At 34.4% G+C, this 25,848-nt stretch overlaps 2 protein-coding genes across 2 annotated transcripts in view; one reads left to right on the top strand and one right to left on the bottom strand.

Annotated features, from left to right (window-relative positions):
• IFT74 (intraflagellar transport 74) overlaps positions 1-25,848 on the top strand; it is a gene marked incomplete at its 3' end in the record, with an annotated part of 75,294 nt that overhangs the window by 9,375 nt on the left and 40,071 nt on the right. Inside the window, exons 7-8 of the mRNA XM_080708455.1 lie at positions 1,113-1,174; positions 25,142-25,280. Of these exons, the coding sequence (XP_080564581.1) occupies positions 1,113-1,174; positions 25,142-25,280 (201 nt within the window). The remainder of the gene's footprint in view (positions 1-1,112; positions 1,175-25,141; positions 25,281-25,848) is intronic.
• On the bottom strand, positions 9,181-15,379 carry LRRC19 (leucine rich repeat containing 19; the record flags this gene model as incomplete). Its single annotated transcript, XM_080708456.1, has 4 exons — positions 9,181-9,509; positions 10,949-11,137; positions 13,165-13,678; positions 15,299-15,379. The coding sequence occupies 4 exons, from the start codon at positions 15,377-15,379 to the stop codon at positions 9,181-9,183; spliced, it is 1,113 nt and encodes a 370-aa protein (XP_080564582.1).

Below are 25,848 nucleotides of genomic sequence, written 5' to 3'. Positions count from 1 at the left end.
TCTTTGAGCAGGGGAAAGCCCAGCAAGTGCTGTGTGCATGTATGTCACTATAACTATTAACTACATTATGATGTAAGACCACAGTGCACCAATAAAAGTATTAAATAATAAAACAAAATCCCCTCCCCTTGATTGACTTTCCCAGGTAGATGCTTTAGTGTCTGTCTACAAAGCTTTATTTGAACTGGTCTTACACTCAGCATTAGAGAGTGCTTCTATATTTGCTTATATATATTTTAGTTAACAGCATTTCTGTTGTAATGTTTGCATAAATGGGGGTGAGTATTTAATAGAAGTAAATGTCACATTTCCATAGTTTTTATAACAAAAAAATGAATAGATAAAATATTAGACATAATATTAACTTTTTTAGTAAATGAAAACTTGTGTTCAATGTACTGAGATTAATTGATAGAAAATAATAAAATGTTAATAGTTATCTTATTTTCAATATAAACATTTGAATAAAAAAACTACAGCTTTTACCTTATGTAGCTTATCATTTATTTACATAACTCAAGACCATTCTGTGAAGACATAGAATTTATAAAATGACTTTCCTAAATTTAAGATTCTAAAACCATGATGATATAGTAGACTGTTCTTAGCTTTAGAACACAGGTGAATTAATAAATTAAAAACTGTATTTTAATGCCAGAAATAAAAAGCAGAACCTTGTGTATGTATTCTGTTGGTTATTTGGGATTGGTTCAAATGCTAGTATGGAAATGCACAGGAAATCGATTCAGAGGACTCAGGTATATCCTGAATAATAAAAGAATAAAACGTGTTAGTTCTAAATTCAACATCTTAATAATCAAGTACATACATTCTTGAAATGCTATTTGTATAACTGAAGCTTACAAATATTTGACAGATAATAAAGAGCAATAAATATTTTTGGTGTGAGATTATGATGCTTGTGAAAAAGACTACAATCTGATAGTGTTCCTTGGTAAATGAAATAGTTACTGTAATTTTTTCCCCTTAAACTTCACATAGGGCATTAGGATTATTATAGTAATCTCTCACAGTTAGACTAACCTTAAAAGAAAGCCCTTAGTTTAATGGTTGCATTTTCATCACTAATTTTTCCTTAATGGTTTGTTCAGCTTAAAGCTCAAAATGATCGAGAAACACAAAGTATGGATACCATCTTTACTGAAAGACAAGCGTAAGTTCAATCCTTTTAAAAGTCACTTTCACAAATGAGTTTTATTAGGTAGTTCAACTTATAAACCATTTTTCTTATTGAATTAACTTTTCCCACTTGCCTTTTTAAATTAAAAAATATTTATAAAAGAAATTTATTGTTTATCCATTTTATCTTAATTTACCATCAAAAGGCTAGCTTCTATACAAAGAAAATGACTATATAGAGTATATAAATGGGATTTCTGTTTCTAGGAACTTGAAATTAAGATGGATAAGAATGTCTTTGCATCTAGTACCATTTCTAATTTTAGTATGGCTTTTCAACTAATTTCTTTTTCTTTTTCTTTTTCTTTTTTTTTGGGTCTGGGGATGGAACCCAGGGGCATTCGACCTCCCAGCTACAGCCCTAGCTCTATTTTTTATTCTTTATTTTGAAACCGGGTCTCACTGAGTTGCAGAGGGCCTCACTAAGTAGCTGAGGCTGTCCACAAACCGCAATCCCCTAGTCTCAGTCTCCCAAATGCTGGAATTACAAGCGTGTACCACCACGCCCGGCTAACTAATTTTAATTATGATATTTTAGCCTTAATCCAACAAAAAGCAGATTATTAGTTTTTAGGAGATTTACATTATTTACTTAGCATTGATAATAGTTATTTTAGTATTCTACATATATCTCTAGGTTATATGTGTATTTTATAAGCTGTCTAAAGACTAAGTAGAGCTGGGCATGGTGGCACATGCTTGTAAACCCAGTACTTTGGAGGCTAAGGAAGGGTCACAGGTTCAAGGATAGTCTCAAGTAGTGAGAACTCTCATCAACCTAATGAGACCCTGTTTTCAAATAAAAATCAAATAGCTCTGGGGGTATAGCACAGAGGTAGAATACCCCGGGATTCAATCTCAAAATAAGTAAATAAATAAATACATAAAGACTAAGTAGCTGGTTTTGATCTTTTTACTGAATCAACTAGCACTGGCAGTAATGCATACAAAGATAATGAGTAGGTGTGATGTAAAGTAATTTTTTCATCAATTTTTTTACCTTAATTAATTAAATGCTGTATATGACAACACAAGCCAAAAATATATACAGAAGCACATACTGTCTCAGAAATTTATTAATATATTTGTCTTAGAGCAAGGATGGTTACTGAAATTCAGTAGTACCAAATACACTGTCATATTATTTCTACATAAATAGTAATTATTAAAGAATAGAATGTTGAAATATAGTGATAAACAGTTGAAAGATAAATATTATTCCTCTGATGATTAAAAACAAAGGAGTCTCTTTTTCTCTTGTCATTTGATGGTGCTGTGAACTTCTTAACAAACTGAAAGTATTGGCAGTCTCTATATATAAAAAAAAATTTATTCTTGCTGACCAAGATTTTACTTAAAAGCTTTTTGTTTCTTCCTTCCTCCTACTCTCCTTCCTCAAATCTAGTTGTCTGGTTTGAAACCATTTAGCAAATACTTATAATTTATTTTTAAATATTTTTAAATTTTCTTATTGGTGTATTGTAGTCATACATCTTAATGGGATAAAAGACTTGTGGAGACATACATACACACATCATCCAATTAGCCCATAACTGATCCCCACCCAATTCCCTCCCTATCACTCCTTCCCATGCTTGGCTTAGTGATTGACTTTGATATGTTTGTTTAAGTAAATCATGTGCTTTAGAGTTTCCCTCCCCGCTCTCCCCAGTTAGGTTGCTTTATTTGCTCCTCTATAGGTTTTTCTTCTTCATCTAGAGTTCCTTCTGTTACCCATTTCTCCCTAGCTTTCACTATTAGGGAAAGTGTCCTATTTCTCTTTCTTCTCCTCCTCCTCCTCCTCCTCCTCCTCCTCCTCCTCCTCCTCCTCCTCCTCCTCCTCCTCCTCCTCTTCTTCTTCTTCTTCTTCTTTTGGTGGTACTGGGGTTCCTGGAAGCCCTTCTACCTCCAGGCTACACTCCCAGACCTATTTTATACTTTTTTATTTTTGGAAACAGGGTCTCTTTAGCCAGCGGGGCTGGCTTCGAACCAGCGTGATCCTCCTGTCTCTGCCTCCCAAGCGTGGTGATTACAAGTGTGCACCACCACGCCCACCCTACTTCTTCTTTTTGTGACTCACTAATCTCATTTAACATAAAGTCCTCTAGTTCCATCCATTTTTCTGTAAATGATGTAACTGTGTTTTTCTTTATGGCTGAGTAAAATTCCATTGTGTACATATCCCACAGTTTTGTAATCCATTTATCTGTTGATGGACATCTTGGCTGGTTCCATAGTTTGGCAGTGGTGAATTGTGCAGCTATGAACATAGATACACATGCATTAGTTTGGTAGTTTGGTTTTCTATCTTAGTAGATTTGTTCTCATTCTTCTGAGGATTCTCCATACTGTTTTCCAAAGTGGTGGCACTAGTTTACAATCCCACCAACAATGTTTTAGAGTTCCCACTTTTCCACATCCTTGCCAACATTTGTTGTTCTTTGTTTTGAATGATTGTCATTCTAGTTGGAGTTAGGTGAAATCTCAGGGTAGTTTTGATTTGCATTTCTCTGATTGCCAATGATGTTGAACATTTTTTATGCATTTATTGGCCATTTGAATTTCTTCTTTCATGAAGTGTCTGTTTAATTCATTTGCCCATTTTTTGATTGGGTTGTTTTCTTAGTGCTGAGTTTCTTGTCTTTTCTGTATATTCTAGATATTAGTCATCTATCAGAGGAGTAGGTGACAAAAATCTTCTCCCATTCTGTTGGCTCTTGATTGAGGTTCTTGACAGTTTCCTTTGCAGTACAGAAGTTTTTCAGTTTCATGCAATCCCATGTATTGCTTTGCCTTTTAGTTTCTTATGCCTTTGGGGTCTTGTTGAGAAAGTTTTTATATGTGCCTAGGTGCTGCACTGTTGGACCTATACACTGTTCAAGGAGCCTCAATATCTGGTCTAATTTCCAAGTCTTTGATCCATCTTGAATTGACTCATGTGCAGTGTGACAGAGTGGGATTTATTTCCATTTTTCTGCATATGGTTAACCAATTTTGCCAACACCACTTGTTGAACAGACTATCTTTTTTCCAGTGTATGTTTTTGGCCCCTTTGTCAAATATTAATTGGCTGTAAGTGTGTATATATGTTTCTGAGTCTTTTATTCTGTTCCATTGGTCTATGTATCTGTTTTTGTGCCAGTGCCATGCTGTTTTTATTATAGTGGCTTTGTAGTATAGTTTAAAGTCAGGTATTGTGATTCCTCCTGCATGGTTTTTGTTGCTGAGAAGTACTTTGGCTATTCTGGGTTTTTTATTGTCCAAATGAATTTAAAGACTGATTTTTCTATGTCTGTGAGGAATGATCTTGGTAATTTAATGGGTATTGCATTGAATCTGTAGATCACTTTAGGAAGTATGGCCATTTTGATGATATTTATTCTGCCTATCCATGAACAGGGAAGATCTTTCCATCTTCTAAAGTCTTCTTCGATTTCTTTTTTCAATGTTTTATAATTTTCTTTGTAGAGTCGTTTACCTCCATGATTACGTTTATTCCTAAGTATTTTATTTTTTTGTGGGAAATCTTGATTGAAAGTATTTTCTGGATTTCTTTTTCAGTAGATTTATGCTTGGTGTGCAGAAAAGCTTCCAATTTTTAAATATTGATTTGTATCTAGACACTGCTGAATTTTTTGACCAATTCTATAAGCCCTTTGGTTGAGTTTGTTGGGTCTTCTTAGTATAGATTGTCATCTGCCAATAGTGAAAGTTTGAGTTCTTCTTTTCCTATTTGTACTCTTTTGATTTTCTTTTCTTGCCTTATTGCTCTGGCTGGAGTAAGTGGTGATAATGCACATCCTTGTCTTGTTCCTGTTTTTAGGGGAAATTCTCAAAGTTTTTCCCCATTTAATATAATGTTGGCTGTGGTCCTATTATAGATTGCCTTTATAATGTTGAGGTATGTTCCTTCTATTCAGATTCTCTGCAGTGCTTTTAGCATAAATGGATGTTGAATTTTGTCAAATGTTTATTCAGTGTCTATTGAAATGATCACGTGATTTTTGTCTTTGGTTCTGTTTATATGATGAATTACATGAATTGATTTTTGTATGTTGAACCAGCCTTGCATCCCTGGGATGAACCCTACCTGGTCATGGTGTATGATTTTTTTGATGTTGTTTTGAATGCGTGTTGCTATTATTTTGTTTAGCAGTTTTGCATCTAAGTTCATCAAAGATATAGGCCTGTAGTTTTCCTTCCTTGAGCTATCTTTATTGGGTTTTGGTATTAATGTGATATTGGCTTCATAAAATGTGTTTGGGAGAGTTTTTTTTTCTATTTCACAAAATAGATTGAGGAGTTTTGGGATTAGCTCTTCTAAAAAGGCTTTATAAAATTCATTTGGGAAACCATCTGGTCCTGGGAATTTCTTTGATGGTAAGTTCTGTATTGCTGTTTCAATTTATTTGATTTAGTTGGTTTAAATTTTCTATATCTTCTTGACTCAGTTTAGGCAGGTTGTATTTATCAAGAAAGTTGTCAATTTCCTCCAGATTTTCCATTTTGTTGAAGTATAGTTTTTCAAAGTAGTTTCTTATAATCCTCTGGATTTCTACACTGTCAGTAGTGGTATCTCCTTTTTCATCTCATTTTTGTATTTTGGATTGATTCTCTCTTTTTTTTAAGTTAGGTTGACTAATGGTTTATCTAGTTAATTTATTTGAGAAATCAGCTTTTGGCTTTGTTGATTTCCTGTATCATTTCTAAATTTTCTACTTCATTGATTTCTGCTCTGGTTGTAATAATTTCCTGTCTTCTACTGGCTTTGGGGTTAAATTGTTCCTGTTTTTCAAGGGCTTTGAGGTATTTCATTAGGTTATTTATTGATGATTTTATGTTTTTCTTATGTGAGCACTCAGTGCTATAAGTTTTTCTCTAACTACTGCCTTCAAAGTGTCCCAGAGGTTTTGATATGCTGTATCTCTAATTTTGTTTGTTTCTAGAAATTTCTTGATTTCACCCCTTACTTTTTCTATAATCCATTCTTCATTTAGAAGTGTGGTGTTCAGTCTCTATATGTTTATGTGGTTTCTCTGGGTTTTCTTATAGTTGATTTCTAATTTCATTCTATTATGGTCTGAAAAGATACAAGGAAGTATGTCACAGTTTTTGAATTTGCTAGTGCTCACTTTGTGGCCCATGCTGTGATCTATTTTGGAGAAGGTTCCATGAGCAGCTGAGAAAAATGTTAACTCTGCTGTAGTTGGGTGAAATATTCTATATGTGTCTAATAGGTCCATTTGATTAATGGTGCTCCTTAGTTCTGAGGCATCTTTACCTTTTGTCTAGAAGATCAGTCTAATGGGGTAAGAGGGGTGTTTAAGTCTCCCAGTATTATTGTATTGGAATTTATATGTGACTTAATGTCACAAAGAGTTTTTTTTTTTATGAAAGTAGCTGCACCTGTGTTTGGGGCATAAATGTTGATTATTGTTATTTCCTCTTTCTGGATTGTTCTTTTTACCAGTAAAAAATGACCTTCTTTGTCTCTTCTAATAAGTGTGGGCTTGATGTCTAAGTTGTCTGATATCATAGTTGCTACTCCTGCTTGTCTTCAAGTTTTGTTGGCATGGATTTCCTTGTTCTAGCCCTTTACTTTAAGTTTGTTACTATCTTTACTCATAAGGTATGTTTCTTGTAAGCAGCAGATAGATGGGTTCTGATTTTTAATCTATCTTGCCACTTTATGTCTTTTAATTGGAGAGTTGAGGTCATTTACATTCAGTGTGATTATTGAGAGATGATTTTTAATTCCTAACATGTTGAGATATTACTTCTGTTTGAAATACTGTTTGTTATTCTTTGCTTAGTTGTCTGCTGGATGGAAATTCTTGTTTCTCTGGTTCTGGTGTGTATTTTTTCTTTGTAGTTAATCTCTTTGAGTATATTCTCTAGTGCTGGTTTTGAAGACATAGATACCTTGAGCTTCTCTTTGTTGTGGATATAACTTGGAGGTAGAAGACCTCTGGTTTCAATCCCCAGTACTCAAAGAGGAGAGAGGAGAATGGAGAGAGATGAAAAAAGGAGGTGTGGGGGAGAAAGAGAGAAAAAAGAAAATCACAGATATTTTATTCGTAAATTGTTTTAAAGCTGTCTTTATTTTTAAGGATACAGAAGATAAAAATTACAGATTTAGCTACAATTTTTGATGTCAGTTTGCATCAATAAGTTAAAATTATATTTGAAGCCACTTGATTACAAGAGAATTTGGCAAGTAATTCACTTTAGATAGACCCACAGTCTTCGGGCTAGTGTGTTCTTCGGGCTATTACTGAGTTATGGCTCTGAATGGTGCACCTCTAAGAAAGACTTTTGTTAGCAAGTAAGTTTGAAGAATTCTTAACACTTAATAATCAGCAGTTGAGCTGAGTAAATTTTCAGATATGTTCTGTATTAAGAAATATTGTTTATTTATTTATTTATTTTGGTGGTACTGAGGATGGAACCCTTCTACCTCTGGGCTATACTCCCAGACCTATTTTATATTTTTATTTGGAAACGGGGTCTCTTAAGCCATCAAGGCTGGCTTCGAACCTGCGTGATTCTCCTCTCTCTGCCTCACAAGTGTGACGATTACAAGTATGCGCCACCACGCCTGGCATTTTATTTTATTTAAACCTCATATTTCCTGTAGTAATTTGGTCACATACTTTTTTTTTTTTTGCATTTTTGTGTTACTAAGAATTAAACCCCTGGAGGTACACATGCTAGGCAAGTGCTCTACTATTGAGCTACATCCCAGCCCTTTTACAATTTTTTTTTTTTTGGAAAAATTTCTCATTAAACTGCCTAGACTGCCTTAAACTTGGTGATCCTCTAGCCTCAACCTTCTAAGTAGCTGGGATTAAAACCATTGCCCTGCCCATGTACCTATTTTTTTTCCTATAAATACTTCTGAATGTCTTCCTAGAAGTTAGCATTCTAGGAGACAATTTGGGAAACATTGCTATATGTATTTAATTCCAAACAGCTACTTAAAGACTACCTTAAGATTCCTCAGCCCTAATACAAATTAATTTGAATAATTATCTCCTCTATAGAGGAAGAAATATACATTTTTGTAAACAAAATTTATAAATAATTATGATGCCAATTTTGGAAGCTACTACAATATTAAATTGTGGCAATTATGTGTTTTGGTGTCAATTTTCTTTATGATGACTGAAATCAGTAATTATTAGGGATTATGCCTGAACACTGTGCATGGGCTTTAAATTGCTACTAAATTTTGAGAAAATTTTATTTTACTAGTTCAGGAAGCACTGACAAATATTTTCCAGCTGGGCATAGTGGTGCATGCCCATAATTCCAGTATTTGGGAGGCTGAGACAGGAGGATTATACACTTAAGGCTAGTCTCAACAACTTAGTTGAGACCTAGTTTTAATATAAAAATAAAATAGGGCTGAGGGTGTAGCTTAGAGGCTGATACCCCTAGGTTCAATCCCCCGTAAACACACACACACACACACACACACACACACACACACACACAATTTTTTCCAACTCCATGAATTCACTCTATGAGCATAAACCAAATTATGGTGTGTAGTTGAAGCTTTCTCTCTTCCTCACATTGATTCATGAAATAAAACCCACATTTTTTGTTTCTTTACTGATTGGAACTTTAATATAATTCAGTATGTATTACATCACAAGTATGTGTTAATATAAGAATCCATTCATTCTAGTTAATGAATATGTTACTTAGGCTTTTTTACTAGTTTGCATGGACTCCTCAGTACTGCTGAAATTAGCAATGCTAGTATTGTACATTAACCATGCAATTTAGCTAGTGAGACTGCTGATTACTGCATTTGGACTTGCTTGCTCAACATAATAATATATTCATGATATATACATATATTATGCTAATTAATATTGAAGACCTACTAGCTACACTTTGATATGTTACATATAAAAATTTTTACATGTAAGCTTTGAACAGACCAAAATTTTTACAAAGTTAAACATTGAGTTAATTTTCTTCACACAGTTCATGGATATCTATATATTTGTCTTCAATAAATCCATCATCATCTGCCACAAATGAATGTAACTGTTCAAATATTACTGTAGTGTCTTCAGAATTTGTATCTCCTATCTGTGAAAGGGGACTTGAATTTCCGGTGAAGCCATTTTCATAGGTTTCTGCTTCATGCTCTTCCAGGCGATGATGATTATAACTGATCAGAAGATTATACCATACTTTGCATTTGATAGGAATAATGATGAGGAGTGACGTCATCAGTACAGTGACAATAACACCAACAAGAAAAGCCCAACTTTTTCCAAGCTTTTTATGTTCTTTAAATAGAAGAGAAAAAGAGACTTTGTTAAATTGACAAAGTTATCATAATCACATGTCCTATTATTTCCTACAATTAGTATTAGAAATGAACATACATTGCAGTTTTCTTTAGGCAAAAGTAACCAGTATACTAAATAAAAGATATCTCGTGATATAGTAAAAGAGCACTTTTTTCCAAAATACCTAAAAGTTGAGCGTTTCTAATGTGGATGATATGCTCCAAATTTTGAAACTTTTTGAGCACCATAAATGAAAAATTCCATAATTGACCTTGTATGGCAGGTCAGTCAAAATACAGATACATTAAAAATATTTTATAAAATTATCTGCAGAGTATAAGGTTTTTTTTTCCCCCAGGTCTGGGGATGGAACCCAGGGGCATTTGACCTCTGAGCTATATCCTCTGTCCAATTCTTTTATTTTTTATTCTTTATTTTGAAACAAGGTCTCACTGAGTTGTAGAGGGCCTCACCAAGTAGCTGAGGCTGCCCGCGAACTGTGATCCTCTGGTCTCAGACCCCCAATATAAGGTCTTTTAAAATGAATTTTGTAGCCAGGTATGGTGGCATACGCTTGTGCTCCTAGTACTTAGAAGGCTGAGACAGGAGGATTGAGCAGGTTTGAATCCAGCCTCAGCTACTTAGTGAGGCTCTCAGCAACTTAGTGAGACCCTGTTTCCAAATAAAAAACATAAAATAGGACTGGGAATGTAGCCCAGGATTAGAAGGCCCTTGGTTCCATCTCCAGTACCACATACACACAAAAAAAATATTAAAGGAATTTTGTATTTAGACTTGGCACCCATTTCATCATGTCATGCCAATATTCCAAAATACAAATAAAATAAAAATAAAAATTCAGAACAATTCTGGTTGCAGGTATTTTGGATAAGGGATACTCTACCTATACCTGTCTTTGCATGTGTTGGTACCCATTCATGTAAGACCATTATTATGATTTTTTTTGGGGGGGCGCACTAGGGATTGAACCCAGGGGTATTCTATCTCCGAACCACACCTCCAGCCTTTTTTTTATTCTTTATTTTGAAAACCGGTCTCACTGAGATGCAGAGGGCCTCATTAAGTAGCTGAGGCTGCCTGCGAACCCACGATCCCTCTATTTCAGCCTCTCACGTACTGGGATTATAATCATGTGCCACTATACCCGGCTACATAAGACCATTATTGATTTCTACTTGTTAAGAATTATTACTTGAATAATTAAAATGAAGACTTGAAGAAGTTAAATAATAAGTGATGGCATTTGGGTGATAACTAACAGAGCCAAGGTTGAAATCCCAGTATATGTGAATCTCTTGTTGAGGCAAGGAAATGTTATTTTACATTGTTCATAGAAATTTCTTATGGAAAAAGATGAAGAGAATACCTAAGTATATTTAGTATAGCAAAATTGATATTTAAGACCAGTATGTTACCTGAATTTCTTGTGGAATTGCTTAAAGAGCTATTAAAAGTTGAGTTGCTAAAAGACTGAAAATGGATATAAAGATCTTCAGTTGTAGATGAAATAACGTTTGAGTAGCATTCAGCTCTGTAAGTTACTGCTTTGATGTTGTAGTACTTCAGGGTATCTGGGTAGCTACACGTCGTGATGTTCTCATTTTCTGGTAAATAAGAGGTAATAAATTGAAATTTATTATAAATAGGAATGGCTGCCAGGCATGGTGATACACGCTTGTAATCCTAGCATTTGAGAGGCCGAGAGAGGAGGATCACAGTTTGCAGACAGCTTCAGCTTCTTAGTGAGGCCCTTGATAACTCAGTGAAGACCCTGTTTCAAAATTAAAAAAAAAAAAGAATAAAAAATAGGGCTGGGAGTGTCACTCGGAGGTAGAATGCTCCTGGGTTCCATCTCTAGTACTGTAAATAAATAAATAAATAAATAAATAAATAAATAAATAAATAAATAAATAAATAATAAGGCTAGCAACATTGTTTTGGCTGGCAACACTTGTAATTATTTTTATCAAGAATGTTTGACATCTACCCGCCATTAAGAATATTATAAGAAATTCTGACATATTTACATAGCAACACAGTGAATGGATGATGCACATTCCTGTTATTTTATAAATATACTTCTTTCTTTCTTTCTTTCTTTCTTTCTTTCTTTCTTTCTTTCTTTCTTTCTTTATTTTTGTAGTGTTGGGGATGGAACCCAGGGACATTTTATCTTCAAGCTACACCCCCAACCCTATTTTCTATTCTTTATTTTGAAACAATTTCTCACTAAGTTGTGGAGCACCTCACTAGTAGCTGAGGCTATCTGCAAACTGTGATCCTCCTGTCTCAGCCTCCCAAATGCTGGGATTACAAGTGTGCATCACCATGCCTGGCTTATAAATATACTTTAAATACAGTGTCTTTTTTGTTTTAATAAAAATTTTATGATTAAGATTATTGTTACAGCCAAGTGTGGTGACACACACTTGTAATCCTAGTACTTGGGGGGCTGAAACAGGAAGTTTTCAGGTTGGAGGACAGCCTCAGCAACATAGCAAGTTTCTCAGCAACCCAGTAAGATCTTCTTTCCAAACAAAAATAAAAAGTGCTGTGGTTATAGCTCAGAAGTAGAATGCGCATGAGTTCAATCCCCGGTACCATACGCACACAAAAAAGGATTACAGCCGCAATCTGAATCTTAAGCAGAGTATGGTTACATACGCTGTGCCAAGATCGCTTTAAGAATAAAGAGGAAATACTTAAAATGAAATTAGTCTTATGTGTTCTGCAAACTGAATACATGAAATGACAATATCATCTCAAGTATATAGAATATTTAAATTTTAGGAAAGCATCTATTCTACAGTTGAGTTTTGGTTTGTTTTTGTTTTGCGGTACTGGGGGTCAAACCCAGGGCTTCATGCATGGTAGGCAAGTGCTCTAATACTGACTTATATCCCCAGGCCCCAGCAATGACTTTTTCTTGTTTCTGCCTGTTATCCTTTAACTGATATAGTTTCCTTTAAAAAAAAATTTTATATATATATATATATATATATATATATATATATATATATATATACTTTTTGCAGTGCTGAGGACCAATCCCAGGGTCTCACACATATGCTAGGCAAGCACTCTATCACTGAACTATTCCCCTCAGAATAATAGATTTCTTTTTAAAAATATTTTTTCTCCATACTAAAGACAGAATCCAGTGGCACTTCGCCACTCAGCAATAGCCCTATCCCTTTTTATTTTTTACTGTGAAACATGGTCTTGCTAAATTGTTCAGATTGACTTGGAACTTGTTATTCTCCTGCCTCAGCCGGGATTACAGGCCTGCTCTGCTGTGCCCAGTGTTTGTTGTTGTTGTTGTTGTTTTGTTTGTTTGCAGTACTAGGGATGGAACCCCAGGGGCATTCTACACACACCCCCGGTAATACTTTTTATTCTTTATTTGGAAACAGGGTCTTCCTGAGTTGCAAAGGGCTTCACTAAGTAGCCGAGGTTGTCTGTGAACTGAGATCCTCCTGTCTCAGCCTCCCAAATGCTGGGATTACAAGTTTGCGCCACCACGCCCGGCTCCCAGTTGTTTTATAAAAATGAAATGAAAGATTTTTTTAGGGTGGAACACCAAAAGTTAATTACATTTTGGTTTTTATTCATTTAAATTATGATAGCTCACCTAGTGTCACATTTGATGTATTCAACCACCTCTGCAAATTGAAAAGACTACATGTGCAATTCCATGGATTTCCATATAAAATTATTGATTGCAGATGAAATTGTTGTGGTACATTAAAGTAGCTCATCAAGTTGCCTTGCAGATTCAAAAGTTGCAGGTTGTTTAGAGGCACAAACATGTCAGGATTTACTTGCAATATTTTATTTTGGCACAGATGTAGTTGTTTTAATTTATTTAATCCCATAAATGCATCCTGGTGAATTACATCAATGGAGTTTCTACAGATATTTAAGATTTCTAGATGGGAGAGGTTACTGAAGCTATTATTATGTAAGATAATGATATTGTTCTCAATCAAATAGAGTTCAGTAAGTAAAAAATACTTCTGTAGTGCCATTATGTCTGTAATATTCAGAGTAATTTTGTTATAACTGAGATCAAGGATAGTAACATTGTGATTGATATCCGCTGGAATCAAAGAATAATTCTTTTCAGTCAAATTACATTTAAATTCCTAAAAAAGAAAAACATTAGAAACATATTAGTCAGGAAAAATGCTAACATTTCTTAAAATTTTATATCCAAGCATTTAGACATTGGGAGGAATTCATTTTGGGGGAAGAAAAACTATAATATAACATGAAAAGTGTAGAGCAACTTTTATTTTTTATTGGGATAACATAGTAAAGACTAAGGAAGTTCTGATACAGTTTAACAAGGAGATTCTTGTTATTCAGATTTCTTCTAACTGTTACATAAAATTACAGAAATAAAGAAGATTGATATATTTCTATTTATGAATATACAAAAACAAGACAAATAATTTTATAAACTAATTTAATATTCTAATATGAAAGGCCTTTATCAGTCCACGATTGAAATATAATTTTTAAAAGTCAGTAGAAGTATCTACACATACCTAGGGCTACTAAATAATTTCAAAATAATACCCGATTCAAGTTATTTGTTAACCCAGATTGGGTTAACAGGTCAGCCTTTTTTTTGGAGGGGGTTACTAGGAATTGAACCCAGGGATATTCTACCTCCAAGGTACTCCCCCACAGCCCTTTTTATTTATTTTTATTTTATTTTGAAACAGGGCCTAACTAAATTTCTGAGAGTCCTGCAAAGTTGCTGAGGTTGGCCTTGAACTGCTATCCTCCTGTCTCAGCTTTTGAAGTTTTGTGATACAGGTATGCACAACGATGCCCAGCTCTACTTTTGTGTTTTAAAAGGTAATATTTACCACAGCTCCAAATTCTACATCATTTTTAGTAGTAAAACAAAACCTTTGACTAAAGTTGGAAAAACATAAAGGTATACACGATGCCCAGAATTATTCATCACTGTGTTGGAGGTGTGAGCAATAAAAATTAGACAAGAATGCAGTTAGAACCTTGAGAGTTGAAAAGGAGGAAATAAAGTTATTCTTATTTAATGATGGTGTGATCAGTTATATGGAGAGCTAGAAAGAATTTATGGGAATGCCTACTATGAACAAAAATAAAATTAAATGTTCAGCTTATAATATCTACACACAAAAAGCAGCAGTATTCAAACATACAACAAAGCTATCTGGAGATGACCTTTTATAATAGGGAAAAAAGTTTTAAAATGTGCAAGATCTGTAAGAGAAAAATTGTGGAACACTCCTGAAGGACAGACACAAAAATAGAACAAATAGTAAAACATACCATGTTCTTGGAATGACATTTAGCATCATTAAAAATGTACTATCTGTAAGTTAACCATATAAACATAATAGGACCCCATTTTATTTTATTTTTGTGTGGTATTGGGGGTAGAACCTAGGGGCATTCTACCTCTGAGCTACACCCCCAGCCCTATTTTATATTTTTTATTTTGAGACAGGGTCTCACTGAGTTGCAAAGGACCTCGTTAAGCTGCAGAGGCTGGCCTCAAAGCTTCGATCCTCCTAACTCAGACTCACAAATACTGTGATTACAAGCCTGCACCATCACACCTGGTTTGAAGAATAGTTTTGATAGCTCAATTTTCTTAGGTTTTGTTTTTTGTTTCTGTTTTTCTTTGTTTTTTTTTTTTTTTTTTGGCCTTTAGATAGTAAACTAAAAGGTATTCCTTTGAAAATACTACCTTGATTATAAAAACTTACTGTTTTGAAAGTGTGGCTTTCATCCAGTAATAGTAGCATGGAGAAGGGCCAAAGCAAGACCAGGATGCATGTGATTTTCATATTGCAGGCCTGATAGGAAAGAAAATATTGTTTCAATAGGAGACTAGAACTTTAGAGATTATTGTGAGCATCTTGATTTCCTTTTTTCACTTTTGTATCTACTTTTTTCTAAAATATATAAAATGAAAATCAAGTTCACTACCATTTACCATCCCTGTGCCTTTGTCTTTTTTTTTTTTTTTTTTAACCTCCTGTCCCCTGATCTCAACACGAACTGGAAAGCTCCTGTGGAGAGAGAATCAGTATTTTCTAGGGTATCTCATGAGTCTTAGATCTGTTGAAAAGAGCTTTAAAGCAATTGAAGTAATTGTACTTTTTTTTTTTTTTTTGGTGGTACTGGGGGTGGAATCCAGAGGCTTTCTACCTCCGGGCTATACTCCCAGACCCATTTTATATTTTATTTGGAAACAGGGTCTCACTAAGTTGCTGAGAGCCTCCCTAAGTAGCTGAGGCTGGCTCCGAACCCGTGCGATCCTCCTGTCTCAGCCTCCCAAGTGCGGGGATTACAAGCGTGCGCTACCACGCCCGGCTGAAGTAATTGTACTTTTAAAGCTTTTAATAGATATGTGCATGAAAGAAAGCCCAAAGGAATATGAATATTTATGTATGTGTTTTTAAGAATATTCTTATATTACTACTTCTTGATTTTTAAATTTTCAATGTTATCTGTTGGTATTATTCATTGACATAACTGTGGAAGACATTTTAGCTTTCAAATAATAGCTTGTTTTTAAAAATATTCTCTTATATTCAGTACATCAAACATTCACTTCCTAACATAGTTACTTGTAATTCTAGTTGGATGAATATTCTTTTTTTTTTTTTTTTTTTTTTGGTAATGAGGATGAAACCCAAGGGGCATTCTACCTCTGAGCTACACCCCCAGCCCTATTTTTTATTCTTTATTTTGAAATAGGGTCTCACTGAGTTGCAAAGGGCCTCACTAAGTAGCTGAGGCTGTCCGTGAGCTGTGATCCTCCTGTTGAATATTCATTTTTTAAATTCTCACAAATATATGTATATAAACTATCAAGGACTGAATTGTAACAAGATTACTCTTTCTGTTGCTACATACTTTTTTTTCCCTCTCTAAATTAATCGGACTGTTTGTTCATGTGCTTAGTTTTCTGTTTTTTTTTCTTTTTGTGAACTTTTGCCCACACTCTCCCCTAGAAAATCTATTAGTAATAGAAATTAAGTATTTAATTTTTCACCAGCTCACAAAGACCTCTCCAGAGCCTCTGCCAGGCTCTGATCTAGAGATGCTGATCAACAGGCTTTTGCTCTACAGTTACTGACTTCTGCCTTCATTGTAAAAATTCTCTTTTGCCTTCCTTACTGGATTCTTATTTTCTAGAATGCCTTATTTTGACTTGATGCCTTTTTGCAATAGAGCTTAATAACCTCCCCAGACAGTTCATAGGAGGGAAATATTTTGAGACCTTGAAAGAATTGAATTCTACAGGAAATAACTTTTTCTCAAACTGTTGGTGGTATTGCCCCACTGTCTTTGCGTTTCAGTTGCGCTGTCATTCTGATTCTTTATCCTATTATGTAACTCACCTCTCCCTAACCCTCAGAGTTTCTAAAAATCAGTTTCCTGACATTCATGATTTTGTGATATTCATGTCTTTATGAGAGTCTGGTTTTGTTAGTTAAATTAGGTCCTCGGTTGACCCTTTCATTCTGGAAGTTATATTCCTCAGTTTGGGGAATTTTTCTAAAATTCATTGATTATATTGACAATAATTATTTAATGTTGATGATTTCCCCTCACCTTTTTTTTAAAATTTCACTCTCTATATTGAACTACCTTAATTAAATATTGGACCATCTAATAATTTAAAAATCATTAAATTATTTTTAAATTATTTTTTACTTTTTTATATTTTATCTCTGTGTTTGCTTTGTTTTATAGGACACATTCTCAATTTCATCTTCACGTTCTATAAAGTTTTATTTTTCCTGTCATCTTTTTAATTCTAAGGCCTTTTTTTTTTTTTTTTTGGTGGTGGTACTGGGGTTCCTGGAATCCCTTCTACCTCCGGGCTACACTCCCAGACCTATTTTATATTTTTGAAACAGGGTCACTTAAGCCAGCACCGCTGGCTTCGAACATGCGTGATCCTCCTGTCTCCGCCTCCCAAGAGTGGGGATTACAAGCGTGCGCCACCATGCCTGGCTCCTAAGGCCTATTTTTGTTCTCTGAATATTTTCTTTTTTCATTTTATTTATTTTTTTGTGGTACTATGGATTGAACCCAGGGGCATTCTACCTCTGAACTACATTCCCAACTCTATTTTATTTTTTATTTGGAAATGGGGTCTCACTAAGTTGTAGAAGGTCTTACTAGATTACTGAGGCTGGCCATGAACCTGCAATCCTCCTGTCTCAGCCTCCTAAGTACTGGAATTACAGGTGTGTGCCACCACACCTGGCTTGAATATTTTCTTTAGTAGTAGGTGTGTGTGTGTGTGTGTGTCCGTGTGTACCTTTTGTTGTCTTCCTTTTCCTTGAACAACCTCTGTGCCCTGCTCTGTGTGTACTTCTGGTTTTCTAAGTTTTACTGGGTGCTTTTTTTTATATATCTGTCAATATTTTGTTTTGGATTTATGAGAAGAGTGGGGGAACTAAAAAGTTGATTGGAAACTACATTTGTATGAGACTTACTGACATCTAAGACCCTATTCTTGAGTGAACTTGCTGGAATGCTTTCTTGGGGTATCCCTAAATGTTACTCTCTTTATTTTATTTATTTATTTTTTAAATTTTTATTGGTGCACTGTATTCATACATCATAGTAGGATACATACTTTTGTAGACATACATGCACACTTTTCCCAGTCAGCCTCCACCCAATCCCCACCCCATTCTCTCCCTATCCCTCCCTCCCATGCTTGGCTTAGTGGTTGACATCTAGTATTATGGCAATTTATCTAAAATTAAAAATGATAATCTCACATAACAGTTTCATTTGTCTGATACCAAGCTTTTGATGACTTAAAGATAACATTTCAATATTTCTTTTTGCTTTCTTTCTTACCAGAGAATTTTTTTTCTATTTTTTAGGTGAAACTATCATATATTTATATATTTATTTTTCAGAAAAAATCTATCCTAATATGGAATATGGAGTCTAGATACCCAAAACGATCTTGAAAAAGAACAAAGCTAGAAGATATATATTTTCTGATTTCAAACCATATAAAGCTACAATAATTGAAACAGTGTAGTACTATTCTAAAGGCAGATATATAAACCATTGGAGTTAAATAAAAGCCTAGAGCTAAATTCTTCCCTATATTGTCAAGTTATTTTTGACAAGGTTTCCACGAACATTTGGTGGTGGAAATATTAATCTTTTAACTAAATATTGTTAAAAAATAATAATTACATGGAAAAGAATAAAATTGGACCCTTACCTAATCCCATATACAAATATTAACTCAAAATAGATCTTTCTTCTTGAGCTAGTAGTTGGATTCTACAAAACGACTCTCTGTGACTGCTAAATAATAAGGCCTTAGGAACAGAATCCTAAAAACTGAGTGGTGAATAGGGGGAGTTTCTATCAATATGTAATGTGTGAACTTTAACTTAATCTTAACAGTCCCCCTGCATTCACTTGTGCCTGCTGCCCGGATTCCCTTTATTTTCCTTCCAGAGTAGGAACAAGTCCTTTCATCTTTTTTTCACACAGGGAAGGAACATTATCTGATTGGGCAGAGACAAGAAGTTGGACTTAGCTCCTCTTCAACTTCCAGAATACCAGGTTTCTGGACTATTTAGACTTCCTGTAGACTACATCCAATGGCCTTTCAGTATTTTCCATTGCTGAGTTGGAAAAATTTTTCTCTCCCAGTCAATTTCTATTCAACAGTTACCTTCTGGTTTCTAATTTTTTGTTGTTGTTCCCCCTTTCATTCTCTTTGAGTTTATGCCCATTTTTACCTTTATTTTTTTCAATTTTTATTTATTTATTTTGCAGAACTGGGGATTGATCGAACCCAGATGCTTTCTAATTTAGAGCTACACCCTCAGCCCTATTTTTAATTTTTTATTTTGAAACAGGGTCTCACTAAGTTGTAGAGGGCCTCACTAAGTAGCTAAGACTGAACGTGAACCTACAATCCTCTTGTCTCAGCCTCTCAAGTACTGGGATTATATGCGTTTGCCACCATACCTGGCCTTTAATTTTTATTTTAGTTGGGTTTTGAGCAGGCATCAAAGTTAATGGGTACATTCAGTGTGCTGTTTTTAGTAGAAATTGCCATTTATTGGAGAATGCTCCTGTTAATACATTCTATTTAATTGTTAATTCTATTTAATTGTTTAATTGTTTAATTGTTTAATTGTTTAATTTAATTGTTTAATTCTATTTAATTGTTTATGACCTTAATGTTTCTCATTCTCTTGCTACCTCTGTCAGCACTGGAAACCCTTCTGTAAACTAATTACCTGTTTTGAAAGAATATGAATATATCTTGTCATGTTTTCTAAAATTTAGTCTTTTGAGCTCTCTTCCAGCATTTGTTACAGTTACATAGGATTTTTCAAGGAAAGTATTGAATCAGAGCTGGAAGTGGAACAATTAATCAGAATGAGGGGATCCTCTTTATTACTAACGTGTGTTGTCTTAGCAGCGGCAGGAATTCATTATTATTTCAGTGTGCTAGTCTATTCTGATCAATTTTCTCATTGCCTTTAATTTGTTGATCTATTTAGCCTTATTCCTCTACTTTTTAACTTTCCCTATTAAAATAAAATTTGTTAGAAAAATCTATTCTGCCTCCTGGATTTAATACAACTTGGATGTAGATCATGGTGGGATTCTTTTTAGAAGCAGAAACGAGTTTAAGCTGTCACTTATCCAGACCATTGCTCATAAACTGGGAATGCCTAAGCATTGACAAAAAGAAAGAAAGGAAAGAAAGAAAGAAAGAAGGAAAGAAAGAAAGAAAGAAAGAAAGAAAGAAAGAAAGAAAGAGAGAAAGAAATAAATTAGTTTACCCGATCTCTAGAAGTAGTTGTACAGCGTCTCCAATGGCATATTTTCAGTATTTTGAAGTGGTGTGGTAAATTTCTTACTGATTTCTCTGATGAAATGGAGATGTGAGTGAGGAGAGGTAAGTAAGGGGACAGTGCTATTTTTCAGATACATATAGGCTAGAAATTGTTAAAGGAAGCATATAGGCTACAAAGAAAAGTAACTGGATTTAAGTAAGAGTTGATGTGGAACAGAAGCAGCTGAGTAAGAAGATCTGGATAAGTGACAGCTTGAACTCGTTTCTGGCTCTAAAAAGAATTCCACCATGATAGACATGCAAGTTGCATAAAGTCCGGGAGGCAGAATAGCTTTTTCTAACAAAGTATATTTTACTGGGGAAAGTTAAAAAGTAGAGGAATAAGGCTAAACAGATCAACAAAGGCAATGAGGAAATTGATCAGGATAGATTAGCACACTGAACTAATATTTACATATAATATCACAGGCAAGAATAGGCCTGTGAGCTTATGTGAAAATGGAGACAGAGGATGATGTTACATTTATTACATGTATTATCTTCATCATCTATAATAATTATTTACTCTAGTGTGCTAAAAGAAAGAAAATTATGCCTTAGAACTTTTTTCCTTTTGCTACAAAGTAGCAAATGCTAAGCTCAGGGTTCTATATAAGAAAGCATTCAACAAATGTAAAGCATTATTAGGTCTAAAGCTGTGAAGTGGCACCATGTGAGCCACACCACACTTTACTTTTCTCCCACATTTGTGTGTTTTTTGACAGGGAAAAGATTGAGAAAGGGCATGGATGCTGCTAGCAAAAGCCCTTGCTGGTATTATTAGTTGCCTTAAATCATATTGGCAGAGCAGCAAGTCAGTAGACTATGGAGAAATTGTCTATGAGTCAATTTGCCCTTTCAAAAAGCTGATTTAAAAAGAAACAATCATTTTGTCTTTTTTTCCCCTTTTGAGATTTTTTTTCTCAATTTGAAATTTATTTTGAAATATTTTCATTTTGTTAGTAGTTACTTAGGAACTAATAAAAAATAGAGAACAAATGGAGTTTTTGTTATAAGATTAAGAACTGCTTACATAGCCTACAAACTAATAAAAATATGAAAAAGCTTTACAGAAAAGGAAATTATAGATATTGAAAAATGCCATATTCTTAATGAGGTTTCAAGTACAAGTTTAGGAATTTTAGGTTGTTTACCTTATATGATTACCATATGCAGTGAAATAAAAATGCCCCATTTGTTTTGGTTTTGTTAAATAAAATCCATATGTAGTTGTCATTACATGTTTTAAATATATGTGCTAAATTCATTGCACTTGGAGTAAGATATTAGTGATTGATGGCATAGCCATTTTATAAAGATTTTTGTTCTTGTTTATTTTTCAAATTTAAAAACTTCATAATCAAAAACTTGATGGAAAAGAACCTAAGTTAATGATAATGGTTACTGTCTAGCTTCAACAGTTTCTAGCTGGTGTTCTTTTTCATCTTGCAAAATTTGTTTTTAGGTTAAAATAACTTCAAAATACTCTGTTACTAACATATTTCAAAATAAAAAGATCTTATAAAATTGATTGGTGAGATAAAAACTTTTGTTCTTCAAAGAAAAACAATTAATTTGTATTGCAATATAACTTTATTTGGGAAAGACTCTTTGGCCATGTCCCTGGTTTATATTTTTGAGGTAGACCATGTGAAAATATAATCATATTTTTGATATTTCAATGCATAAAGGTAAAGATTATTGTACAGATGGAATAAATTTGAGATATTTTATCAAATTCATCAACAACAACCAAACATAAATATCTAAGGTCTTACCTTTACTTTTTTCTTTGTCTTTGAAACTGACAGCTGAAAGAAATTTATTCTGTTTCTTCTACACCACTAGAAAAAATAGTGTCTTATGATTGCATTTCACTTTGTTTTAACCTTTGTACCCAGTGAACAAGTAATTAAAAGTAAGCTGAACTTCCTTAGCAAAATATTGACTAGAAGAATAATTTCCTAAAGTCATCTTTGACTTTCTCAGTGTAACAAATGAGGCAGTTGCTTATTAACCTTTGTGCTGCTTAATTCCTCTTCAGAAATTTAGTAAAAATCGACAATTTTCCTTTATGATTTAAAGCATATTATATTGAAGACGCATAATTTTGATCTCTAGCACCCAATTGTTTGAATGCATAATTGTTTCCAAAGCAGTTTGTGTAAATCCTAAAGTTATTTTGTATTTAGAAACATTCAAATTGAAGGTACTATCAAATTTTCTATCCCACTGCCTTTCAACTTTGTTGTTTATTCATTTTTATGACACCTTCACTGGTTTTTTTACTGCCAAGTTCAGGAACAGTGTGCTCAAAGTATCAAAAGAATTGACAGTTGACCCTTTTATGGCCTTCAGAAAGTCTGTTACTTCCCTTGTGCTGTACTCTCCCTTCTGTAAAATGGAGTACTGTACAACATTAGTTCCCACTTAACCACAGTAGACATAGTAGGAAGACATACCAGGAACACTTGTTGGTAGTGAATAAATGTGAAATATGGAATGAGTTCCAAAATATTGACTTATTGGCTTTATTAATTTATCCAATATTCCAAAATATTGACTTATTGGCTTTATTAACTTTAATAAAATACAAAGGGATTGAAATAGATGATATTTTGTACCTAAAAGTTCTGTGACAGCCGGGCGGGCGTGGTAACGCACGCTTGTAATCCCCGCGCTTGGGAGGCTGAGACAGGAGGATTGCACAGGTTCGAAGCCAGCCTCAGCTACTTAAGTGACGCTCTCAGCAACTTAGTGAGACCCTGTTTCCAAATGAAATATAAAATAGGTCTGGGAGTATAGCCCAGAGGTAGAAAGCCCCTGGTTTCCACCCCCAGTATCACCAAAAAAAAAAAAAAAGAGCTGATTATCTATGAATGAATGACAGTAAATAGTAGTAGATTAATCAAATTTTGAAGTCCAATCAAATTTATGATCTTGGGACTGACAATTTATGTTATATATCTTGAAATATTTGCATAAGTTGCATCTTTTTTCTTTTAGAAAATTTCTTTATTCTCTTAATAATCAACTTGGCATAAAAATAATGGACACATCACTGGTATATCTTGTGATTACATGATAAACATGGTTATTATTTATAATTAGCTTTACTTTTATAGTAATGTTTCTTTGAGAGATTAGTGTATCATTATTGTTTTGTTTCTCCTTCTCCTCCTTCTCCTCCTTCTCCTCCTCCTCCTCCTCCTTCTCCTCCTCCTCTTCCTCTTTCTTCTTCTTTTTTGTACTGAGCATTGAACCCAGGGGCATTTTACCTCCTGTTATCCTCCTGTCTCAGCCTCCCAAGCTCTGGGATTACCGGCATGTGCCACCACACTTAGTATGTTATTTTATAGGCTTAGTGTATTGGGTTTACAGTGTTAAAATAGAGCATTAATTTGTCAGATACCCATTCTAATTAAAAGCAGAGAGAAAAGGGAATTTAAGCAAAGCATACTGTTTGTTGTTTGTTTGCTTGCTTATTGTGGTGCTTGGGATAAGTCCAGGGCCTTCCACATTCTAGCCAAGCTCTCTCTTATACAGCTATACCCTCAGCCCCTTTTTTCTCTGTTACTGGTTTTGGTGTTTAAAAGATGGGAGTTTTTTATGTTGTGCAGGCTGGCCTGAAGCTCCTGGGCTTAAGCATTCCTTCTGCCTCACTTCCAAAGAGCTGTAGCCACAGGCATACACCTGAGCCAAGAATATTATCAAGTTAAAGCTATGGTTTCTTTATACAATATCAAGTTATACTTCTCTCTTCTTGCTGGTTCAGTCAGAGATTTACATGCCAAATTTTTGCACAGGCTTCCATTTGATCAGAGAGTTCTGTGGCTAAAGAATGTTTGAAAACCACTATTCTAACACTTTAACTTGAGGATGTGATAAGAAACAGTAAAATGCTTCCTGAAGTATTTTCTATCCTAGTCTTTATTTTAGTAAAGTAAAATGGAAAATAAAGAAACAGGATTCAGGGGTGGAGAAGAGAAGTTTAAAATAAGTCTGTGCTGATGGAACTAAACTTCATATAGCTTAGAAAGGTTTTTTCCTGGTACAAATATAAGGACTTTTTAGTCACACACTATAGTTGAATATCTTTAAGTACCCCATTAAATTAAAACCTGAGCCAGGCATGGTAGTGCATGCTTGTAATCTCAGTTCTTGGGAGGCTGAGGCAGAAGTATCACAGGTTTGAGTACAGCCTCAGAAAATTAGATCCTTTTTCAAAATAAAAATTAAATAAAGCCGGGCGTGGTGGTGCACGTTTGTTATCCCAGGATTCGGAAGGCTGAGACCAGAGGATTGCAGTTTGCAGCCAGCCTCAGCTACATAGTGAGGCCCTCTGCAACTTAGTGAGACCCTGTTTCAAAATAAAGAATAAAAAATAGGGCAGGGGGTATAGCTCTGAGGTTGAATGACCCTGGGTTCAATCCCCAGACCCACAAATGAAAAAAATACATAAATAAAAAGAATAAAAAATAGGGCTGGGGGTATAGCTCGGAATGCCCCTGGGTTCCATTCACACACACACACACACACACACCACACACTAAATAATAAAGGGCCAGAGTATAGCTCACAAGTAGAACACTCCTGGGTTCAATCCCTAGTACCACTAAATAAATAAATAAATAAGTATCTGACTAGAATTACTTTTTAAAAATATAATAACAGGAATATTGTATGCTTTTGCTTTCAGGAAAGAAAAACAAATCAGAAGTACAGAAGAAGAAGTTGAACAGGAAAAACAAGCAGCTGATGGCATTATTAAAAATATGTCTCCTGAAAAACAGGTCAAGTACATAGAGATGAAAACTACAAATGAGAAATTGTTGCAGGTAATATTAATTACTACTATGCTACGCATGTAGCGGTTTCAATAGTAAAAGTGGGGTCTGAAAATCAGCAGCATTCGCATCCACTGAGAGCTTGTCAAGACCTGATCAGAGAATCCATTTTTATAACCTCAGCTAATTTAAATTCCAATGGGAATTTAAATTTTGAAAGTATTTATCTAGAAAACTTCATTTTCTTATGCTACATAGTAAACTTGCCTTTATGGAATTATTATTTGTTCAGATCTGTACATTCTTAATTTTTGCATATTGTAATGATGTGTGAAAATAAGTGCTTTTTTTTTTTTAACTGGGGATTGAACACAGAGGCATTCTATCTTTGAGCTATACCCCTGACCCTATTTTTATTCTTTGTTTTGAAACAGGGTCTCACTAATTTTCAGAGGGCCTCCTTAAGTAGCTGAAACTGGCCACAAACCTGCGATCCTCCTGTCTCAGCTTCTCAAGTATTAAGATTACAAACGTGGGCCACCATGCCCAGCAAATATATGCATTTTTATAGGCTTCAATGAAACAGTAAAAAGCCTCATGGACCAGAGCCATATGGATA

Source organism: Muscardinus avellanarius, assembly GCF_963383645.1.
Source record: "Muscardinus avellanarius genome assembly, chromosome: 13".
Lineage (NCBI taxonomy): Eukaryota > Metazoa > Chordata > Mammalia > Rodentia > Gliridae > Muscardinus > Muscardinus avellanarius.
Note: the sequence above shows the minus strand (reverse complement) of the source record. Positions and strands in the feature narration are given on the sequence as shown.